General features: G+C 50.7%; 2 protein-coding genes across 3 annotated transcripts in view; both read left to right on the forward strand.

Annotated features, from left to right (window-relative positions):
• The window catches only part of LOC126573165 (PDZ domain-containing protein 8), a 15,206-nt gene extending 13,999 nt beyond the window's left edge, over positions 1 to 1,207 (forward strand). The window contains exon 8 of one of the 2 annotated variants that reach the window (XR_007607991.1): positions 1,122 to 1,207. The gene's annotated coding sequence lies outside the window, so the exon portion shown is untranslated. Of the gene's footprint in view, positions 30 to 1,121 lie in introns of those variants that run through there. The other variant, XM_050233093.1, reaches the window with a different exon arrangement.
• Positions 1,208 to 3,282: 2,075 nt separating this feature from the next.
• Positions 3,283 to 10,000, forward strand: part of LOC126573174 (leucine-rich repeat-containing protein 20) — a 10,202-nt gene continuing 3,484 nt past the window's right edge. The window contains exon 1 of the mRNA XM_050233103.1: positions 3,283 to 3,944. Within this exon, the coding sequence (XP_050089060.1) occupies positions 3,662 to 3,944 (283 nt within the window). The 5' untranslated portion in view covers positions 3,283 to 3,661. The remainder of the gene's footprint in view (positions 3,945 to 10,000) is intronic.

Raw genomic sequence — 10,000 nt, forward strand, 5'->3', positions numbered from 1 at the left:
TTTAGAAATAAATTGTAACATTTTACAAATGCAACCAAACAAGTAAGAGAACGAATGCTACTGTTCTAAAACGGAAAGAACCTCGTGCTTCCGGAACTGTATTTGTTGTGCAGAAGGTTCGTGATCTTGCATCAGTGCGGCCACCAGTCGTCGGTATGGTTTGCCTTTATTAACGGTTTGGGCGAAATGCTCGGGGGCAAGATGAAGCGCATAGTGTTCCTTCCGATTCCGCATAACTTCACCGTGCGATTGCCCCATGTCCCCGCGATGATGGCGTTATTCATGAGACGCACTCAGAACCGTCGGTGCTCGCGAGTGTTTGCACGGAACACGGAATCGGACGGATGGGTCTTTTTGGGCAAACACTTTCGACGTAAACAATGAAGGAAGCCCCATTTCTTACCGGGCTGCGTGTGCTGTAGGATGGTTTGCATTTTCCTGAGGGCATTGCATGCCCGTGCTGTCCATGCTTGTGCTGCTGCTGCTGGAGGCTTCACCGTTTAAAGGGGGACGCCCAAGGCGCATAACTTTCGTTCCTCTAACCGAGGAGGAGGGTCCAACGATGAGTGGGCGCGTAACCGATCGCCTGTGCGCATCAATGATTCACGCTAGGTTTTCCACCTTTGCTTCTGCTTTTCGGCGATGGCGATGGCGGTGCCCATGGTGCTGTTAGTGGTGGTTGCAATAGCCATCGTATGAATTAATCGACCAACAGTCAGAGAGCAGCTGAGTTGGGTTGGGTTGGCTATTGGTTTGTTTTTTTTTTGGAAAAGAAAGGTTGCAACAACAGTCACGGAATGGGGAGGAGAAGGAGGACAACGCGTTCAACGACACGCGAAGAACGTAATCGTCGACCTGGGCGCACGGGAGCAAATAGACCACGACGTGATTGACATGGTTTATCGAACGATTGGTCTACCCGATTACAAACCCAGCCCAGAATGATGCTCCCGGGCTTGTGACACCTTGTGAGGTTCATGTAACGCCTCCAAGGCTATGTTGTCCACCGGCAGCATACTGTATAGTGTTTGATTGAACGGTTTACAAGCCGCTACCGTTGCCCTTCGTTGAACCCACTGCTCATGTTTGATGAATCAGCGCGCTAAAGCTTATCATCATAGTGTCTTTCTTCTAGGAAAATTCTGTGGCCTTACCATCAAGGGGGTGTCCTTTTAGAATTCTGAATCCAAGACAATGTATTCGCCGGTTACAATGGATGGTTTCTTGAACAATTTCCGACACGCGACAGTGTCGAGCGCACGACAGTTTGCCGAACAAAGAACGCCATCAAACACCCTATGCACCAGCGATGGAAAGGGGGAAAAACTGGAAAATGCCTGCCATACACACATCACACATGCGGATGAACCGGAGTTCAAGGTGCTAGGTGCGGGGGGCCATCGAGTAACGCCATCGCCGCGATCCGTATGCAAGTATCGCCAACCAAGGGAGAAACAGCTTCCCCATGAGTAGCGTGAAATGAACTCCCAAGGTCTGTCCTGTGGGGCGGTTTCCCAGACTCGTTTGCTTTCGTTTTGTGGATGCAATGGAGGACCTGACATGGTTTCTCGTTGCTGTATTGGGTGTGTATTGCGCTTCGTTTACAGCGTCGCCGCTGATGACGAAGAGGTTGGTCTCTAAAGTAGGTGACATGGTGCTTGACCTGTAGTGTGGCACGGATGGTGAAATTACCGTTGTATGGAACAGTTCAGTCGTGCAACTTTTTACAATACAATAATCTTTTACTGTATTACTAAAGAAAGAGTGGAATTTTAATTTTAAAAATCATAAATATGAAGATACCATCGTTGTAACACGTGTTTGCTGTTAAGAATGACAACGATTTTTTATATTTGCCGTTTTTCCCGAAAAGAAAAAAAACTCTGTTGTCCCAATTTAATGTTGACGCATTGCATTAATTTTCCACGCAATAAAAAAAAACACGCACTTTGTCCCATGTACTTCCGGTAAACAAGCGAAAGCGATTTACGACGACAAAACAAAGTACCATCATCCGCGAAAAAACATGCCCACAATCGTGCGCACCCGCACACAAACCCCATCCCGCGGGGTACATGCGCACTTGGCCACTAATCGACGACGCAACGCACTTAGTAAACGGCAACGACGACGACGACGACGCCGTAGATCCAAACAAAGATCACGACGCAGATTGCGGTGCAGATCTGGCTGTACCACTACAGTCAAGACAGGTCGGCCCTATCTCTCGGCTCGGCACCTGCGCCCGCAACCCCCCCGGGAGGGTGGTGGGGGGTTCGCTTTGTTTGCTCTCCATCTCTGTCGCACAAGCAGCGTGCGTCGTTCATCCCTCATCGCCGCCGTTACTCAGCTGATTTCCTTCTCCTCCTTCCACGGTCTGCGAGAAAAACAGGAAAATTGAAAGTGGTACCGGGTTGGTACACGAAACCAACTTGGTGATGACTAAGGACGCACGGTACGGGCGGCGGTGTAATGGGGGATTCCATGCAATACACACCCCACAGCCGATTGGCCTCGATAGATGCCGAGATGCTAAATGGGTTTTGGTTTTCCCTTTTTCGCGGAAAAGCAAACCGATCACACAAAGATTATTGTTCGCTTTGACCAATTGGGGCCAAATCAAACAAAAATCCTTTTTGTTCGGAAGAAAACGGTCCCACGATTCCCTTCCTAATGATAAACAGCAAAGAAATGGAAAAATGAATTCCCCACAGGTAGTAAAGGGCCACTAAATCGACCTGAGATCCTTTGTTTTCCACCCCACCCCACAAAACACGTGGCATCCTGACAAAACGTTGTGTTTTCCCTGGAACACTGCGTCATGCGCTGGTACTGCGCCGTACTTTCAATGAGGAAAATGGAATTTTCCACCGCAAACCATCGCGCGCATGTTTTTTTTTCCGACGCTTTGTCTCCATCGTTGGAATCGTTGTGTGGGAGGGGGTCGAAGGGGGTGAGAAAATTGTGCCCTTCACCCCAAACCCATCGAGAGTAAATAACCCGTTCGAGGTTACTCCTGGTCTCGTGCCATTCCTTTGTACTACCGGCCGTCGGTTCGGATACCGGAACAGGGAAAACTTCTTTGGAGAAGAAAGAACACATCATCCTACACGACCGGTGCCGAGGATACGATGTTCGTTTTGGCAGGAGAAGACCCGAGCGGGATGAGTACTAGCGCAGCAACAACAACAACACAAAGTCTTCAAGGTACTACGCAACTACTACCACGAAGCTCGCCTTCGTCTTCGTCGCCGTCGCCGTGGTTGTCGTTGTGTTGAATTGCGTTGGTTGCGCGGTCGAGATCGACTGCCAAGCGGTTTGCGCGCTCCGCTCAGCTCATTCACGTTCGAACGGTGCAGCAGTGCAGTGCAGCCAGTGGTGCCTCGCGTCAAGTGCTAACCGTCCATTTCGTGGACTAACGTAAAGTATCCCTACTTTCCCGCAAAAGTCAATCATCCGCGGTGCGCGCTTCAATCACAAATCCGTTCCGTTGGTGATCGACGGCCGCATTGATACCCAGTGTGCGTGCAGCTCTACTAACAACCCATTTTTGGAGAGTGTACTTTTGTGCTTGCGTGAACACCGAGTGTTATCCCCCGTTGTGGTGGTGGTGGTGGTGATCCTTATTGTCCAGTACCAGTACCGAAACCAGCCAAAAAAGATGAGGCCTCCGACGCACTTCGGTAACGACATTACCAACACCGAGGCCAACGGCAATGGTGGCGATGAGCAGAACAACCAGAACAACAATGGTGGTGGCGGTGGTAACAACAACAACGGCAATGGCAACACCGGGAATACCGGCAATGGCGGAAGCAATACGGACTTCATAGTCGAGCGGCTGACGCAGATGGGAGCGACGATGATGTTCCCGAAGATAGCGGGCCGCGGTATCATCCGTGTCGTCGAGCGTTGTGACGATGCGAAGGAGAACCACAATCTAGGTGAGTGTGCTTCCGTAATTCTGGCTCCATTTCTGGAGAGATTTATTTCAGGTGAATTAGCAGATCAAAGATACTTCAGTTAAGACTGGAACTGAATGTACACACCGCATGGCCACCGAGATGGTCTACCACAATGCGGTGCCCCCGATCGAAGTGTCCTCTCGCGGCCATCGTGTTGATGCTGGTGCTTTGATTTGGACACATTTTACGAACCTGATGCTTGGGTGCTGGCTGTTGGCTGCTTGCTGGTTAGCTAAGCGTAACGTTTCCCAACGTTGTGCTGCGACGAAAAGCATATTCGCGTTCGCGGACAGGGGAGTGAATGGCTGCCGGATTGGCCAAGACGCACCGCACGCGAGACACGCGGCGGAAGGGGGCTTGTGTTTAATTTCGAGGTTACTGGGCTTGGGCTTTAAACCTCACCCGGGGGGTGGAGGGGCTCTGGCAAAGCGGCAAACGACGATGCAATACCGATGGCACCGAATTATATGGCCACGAAAGCCACGTTACAGCGCTGGGCCGGGCCGGGCCGGGCCCGGCGTGTAGAAGAGAGGCTCTGGCGTAGATTGGAAAAGCGAAAGTGGGTTCGGTTGGTTGGTCGGCCGGTTGGGTGCTAAGTGATGATTAATATGGATTTCAACCTTAAGCTTTAACGGAGATGGTGTCACAGAGGAGCAATGCTGCCCGTCCGCACTGGTACCGCTCAGTGTAATGTTTTTCTTCAGAAACATCCACAACACCTGCAATTGCATGGAGCAACTGGGTTTGATGTGATGGGGGAAGGGGAGCTCCTCCCAATGTTGCCAGCATTAAACGCTCACAGGCGCACACTTCCGCTTCGCCTCTGGGCCGGCAGCCCAGGCTGGGGCCCTTTGCCAAAAAACGAGATCACCGCATGTCGGATTACGTTGGCGCAACGAAAGTGAAAACCACAACAAACTTATCGCGGTTCCGGCAGCCACGCTTGGGAGGATGAGGGCAGGGTGATCGGGTTTATCCCAAAAATACCAAAACAAAACACTGCAGCATCGTGGCGAACACGGTGTGGTCTGGCACCATCGTGGCCCTGAGAGCATCGACCGGAGATTGGAAGCAGCATGCGGCATGCTTTAAACCTTGCACGAGCCTGGCACAGTCATCATGGTGCTGCTGCTGCACTAATTTATGCTGTTCGCTCACGAGAGGCGAAGCAGCAGCAGCACAGAAGGGTGGAATATCTAGGTCAAGCAGCAGTCTCAACATCACCGCCGTGCCACCCAGTTGATGGTTGACTTTTGGTGGTGTTTTGCGTGTTGGTTATGTTTTTATGATTTCCTGAAACACTGCCACCGAGTGAGATCGTCTGTGGTGTACGGATAACACTTACGGGCACACGATGATGGTGATGCTGGAGAGTCTATGTTGCGTCAGGGAGGGAGTGGTGGCCGAACTCCCTCGTTGGCGGGCTGATTAATCTAAGATTTGTGTTTGTTTCCTTTGGCGTGTTTGGGGCGTGAAAGTGAATCGCTACTCGCGTCCGTCCGTCTGACGCTAATAATTTCGGTTCCAAAAGTTGTTTGCTTTGCTCGTCCGCAATTATGCCGAATTCAGCAGCAACCGTACGCACACCGTAAGGAAAGGAACGCATTAGCCCGAGAGATATGCATTAGCAGAGCAGATGCGTGCACTCTTGCGCAATGGATTTACTCTCGCACCACATCGTCGTCCACGTAGAGCCGTCATATCGTGCGCAAAAGCTCCGGACACCGAACGGTGGCGCTAATGGCGCCTTCCTGTTCACAAAAAGAGCGCAAACCACCGGCGCTGGCAGCAGCAGCAGCAGCAGCCAGGGCCCCTGGCATCTCCGCTTCCTGATTATTACGAGCCATGCGAGAGTCGAGGTCGAATCGAATGGACGGGAGGCGCCGGTGATGTCGTTCGGCATACGGTGACCATACGGTGGTCTCAGTCGATTCGTCGTGAACCTTTGACCAGGCCCAGGTAGACCCTGATCACCATCAGAATTAGTCCTTATAAGGCAAAGGCAACCTATCGTCGCCCGTTCGTCCGTCGAGAGACAGAGGGACCGCCGCACGGATGCCGGACAGCAAAATCGTGATCGTTTTGCTGCTGCTGCTGCTGCTGCTGCTGCCGCCGGTGGGCTCATAACTCAGCACCTGGTGTCAGCCGAATGGTGAACGATCAGAGCAGAGACAACTCAATAAGATATGGTAGACGATGACGCCGGGGCGGGCGAGCGTCAAAGGGAAGGACCCTTTGACATCCGTTTGACTGCACTGCGGTGGTGGCGCGGCCCTTCTGGTGGCTGGTGGCATATGATGGTGATGATTTATGATGATGATGATGATGATGTTCACCACGCCGATGTGGGCCACATTGATGGTGCATTTGGCTTCCTTTTACTCGTCCGTCCATGCCCACTGCACGGCTAACGAGCACATCCAGCATTCCACAGCATATGCAAAACGATGGACACGAAAAATGGAATAATCGTAATTTGATTGCAAATCTGGGCAAATGATTCTCCCGGTGGTGCCATCTGGATTCCGGACAAACTTTCACTTTTAATGTGCAACATTTATGCAAACAAACGATCTTGCATTCGGCCGGGGGTTGTTACGTGCCCGCTAATTACTTTGCAAGATGTGAGGAGTTTCGCTCATTTCATCGTTTAATTGTGTGGCACAGTTAATGTCTCCATTAAACCACGGCAGTGTGCCAGTGTTTTTTTCCGATCGACAACAACCAATAGAACTGATCAGATGATGATGATGCTGTCCTCGCGAAAGGCAATTGACTTCGAAAGAGGGATCCAACCGACAGACTGCGGTGCTCGATGTGAAGCAGAGCGATACACGAACCATTGCAGTGTTGTGCATCATAATCATAAGCCTCCACTGCCGGCCAGCCATTGCATTCGTTCTGTTGCACCATCCGCTGCTGCTGGTGCTGCTGCTGGTGCGCTGTCGTTGCACGACGCCCTTTGCCTATAATACAATGCACGCCCGTTGCCATGGTTGCACACCCGCACCCGATAGAATAATGGTGCGCGGCGTGTGGCAGCAGCCCTAGATCCCGGGGATCGGCGAGGTTTACGTAACCCGCGCAAAGGCTCGCGACCATCGACCAAGACGCGCGGCCCGCCGTGTGCCCGGTAGCTAAGCCATGTCGTGCGTTATGTCTTATTGGCCCAAAAGTGGTGACGGCTGTCTGTGGAGCATTGATCGCACTGGCTGCGGTGGCGGTGGTGGCATGGCGTGAGACGGCGTGAGTTTCGAACCGAAAATCGGTTAAATAAGTGGAGTGTCTAAGTAGTGAGCATTTAAACTCATTTTCGCTGCCCTGTCGCCTGGCATGCTGCGATCGCGTGGTGCTGGTGCTGCCGCACAGAAAGGGGCACGCGATCGCAGCACGCCACCAGCAGCAAAGTGGCGGTGCCGTTACATCAGCAACGAAAGGGAAAACAAAACAAAATCGGAAAATGGCCGATTCCGTCCGTCCCAGTTTTTCTCCGCGAACTCCGTGGCGCCGATGAGATAAGCGCTCTGGAAAGGGGAGGGGGGAGGGGGTGTTTGGGTGGTTTGCAGTGCCCTGGACCGTCATGTGAGACGACCTTAAACTACATTCATCTTACGGTAGCGCATGGGATCATCGCCATCATCGGTTCATTGGTTCATTGGTGGAGCTGAAGAAAAAGACGAGTTATTGCCCAATGGGTGATGGATTTTCCTCGATTGCGCTAGGCGTTTCCATTGGGGCTTCCAGTGAAGCAGCGCGGTGGAAACAATCGTCCGACTCTAATAAAATTTTATTATATCACAATCACAATCACCATCAGCATCATCATCATCATCAAGATAGTCGATGAAACTCTAAAATTGTATTTCCAGTGACCCACATTGAGGGAGTACACTATACACGGTGACCATTACTTGAAGCGTTTAAGATCAATTCCTGCAGTTGAGTAACGGTGGAATTGTTAGAAACTATTGCTCAATCCCCCTGTGGTGCTGCAAAACAGATGCATATGCACTACAGCTCGGAGCAGCAGCAACAGCAGCAGCGTCTCTACATTGGCGATCTTTACTGAAGATTACAAATTGCAACAAGACACCAACCGAGCGAGATGGTTGGATGCCTCACGCGGTTAGATTGTTATCCGGTGCGCATGGACCTGCGCTCAACAAGCGCTGCCACGGTTCGATTTGTTAATTCCGTGGCATTCGCAATGATCGGCCAACCGCATATGGATTTTCCATATTAATCAGTCCAACGGATCACGGATAGCGATCAGCAGGCAGCCGGCACAAGGTCTTTGCGTTAGAAAGACATCTTCCTCTCTCTCTCTCTCTCTCTCTCTCTCTCTCTCTCTCTCTCTCTCTCTCTCTCTCTCTCTCTCTCTCTCTCTCTCTCTCTCTCTCTCTCTCTCTCTCTCTCTCTCTCTCTCTCTGCGTGAAGACGCCATCTTGACATCTTAACTTGACGCGACCATTGGCTGGAGTCGTGATGATCGGATCGCTATCGCGATCCTGCCCATCCGTTGGCCCTTTAAATCACGTCTTCGCGCCTTGGGGCTGCCCAAAACATCCGTCACGTGATGATCAGCGCGGTGATTGTGGTGTTGTGCGAAATGGGATTTGCATTCAGTGCCCAGTTTGGACAAGGGATTCCCTTTTCTCATCTCTCTTCTTTTCTTTTCTTCTTTTTTATCTTCTTTTCACAAATGGAGAGGATAAAAAACAGCGCTCAATGAGGTACTAGCTATTAATTCGTCTTTTGTCATCGTGACTTCACATCTTCTAGTATAGTCTTGTTGCAGGGTAATTCATTTGGTACGATTCTTTTATAACGTACGATCAATCTACTCTCTACAGTAATAAGGTTTGATCGTTTGATTAAGTTAAATTCCAACAACATATTCAAGATGGTCTCACCAATCCTACACCGCAATTGGTTTTATTGTAACAAATATGGTACAATTGATTTATCAGATTCTACAGCAATGAAATCTAGGCTAACTGTCAAGGGTGTTTACGAGTTCTCGCAACGTTTCTCCTCCTCATCGGACACTGGATGTAAATACCCTCGACTCGACCTCACAATTTCCTCATTCGTCACATTCAGAAACATTGTGAAACGTTAGAGCTGTTTGTGGCAGAGGCAAATTTCTTCTTTCGTCGAACCCAATCTCTGAGTCAATGCCAAAAGCGACAGAGCATCACCCCCTTTCGGTTGACCCCGAGTCTCGTTGATCGTTAGTAACGTCGCAAAATGTGAGAACCAGGAAAAGGCAACCAAAAAAAGAGCAAAAGAAAAGAATCAGGTTTAAGCCAAGTAACCCTGTCAATCGACCGGTCATTTCCATCGACCGTAATCCCACGGCTAAAGGAAAATAAACAGACGATCCGCCCGTCCGTCCGCTCTTTGTTCCAACACTACGGGGAAACGGAAGGAAAACCAGCTCTCCGGCGGCTCTGTAAGATGCAAAGCTGTTTTCCTCATTACTGTCGCCACCCAATGCGAGTGCACGTGCAAGTGTATGGGTGTGAATTTTCTTCCCATTTTGGTGGTGTTTTTTCCCCCGCTCAACCCACCGCACGAAGCCAACCGGTGAGGTGATTTATGAATTTTCCCGTGACTTTTGCGCGATGCTGCGCACTAGCACGGGGTTTTCCCTCTGACATTCTGGGATATTGCGGGTGTGAAAATGAGTGGCCCCGTGCGTCAACACAAATTACATCCCGCCTGCGCTGAGCTGCGCGCACAGTTCGTTCACAACAAACTAGAGTGAAGTGCCCTTTTTGCGCACCACGCAGTCGTGGATGGATTTCCGTGCCTGGCCGAGTAGTTTAATGGCGCATCGCGATTCAATAGTGGAGCGGAACTATATGTGTGTGCAGAGCGAGTTCCATCAACCTTCTATCCTTCAGCTTGGTAGTTCCGCAATCAGAGTTCCGAAACCCAACCGGCCGGACAGACAGAGAGCTTGATGGATTGTGATGCATGCGTTTATTTGTCCGCTACGCATTCGTCTTTCCACCTCAGGCAGCTTCAAA

Source organism: Anopheles aquasalis, chromosome 2, assembly GCF_943734665.1.
Source record: "Anopheles aquasalis chromosome 2, idAnoAquaMG_Q_19, whole genome shotgun sequence".
NCBI classification, from domain to species: Eukaryota; Metazoa; Arthropoda; class Insecta; order Diptera; family Culicidae; genus Anopheles; species Anopheles aquasalis.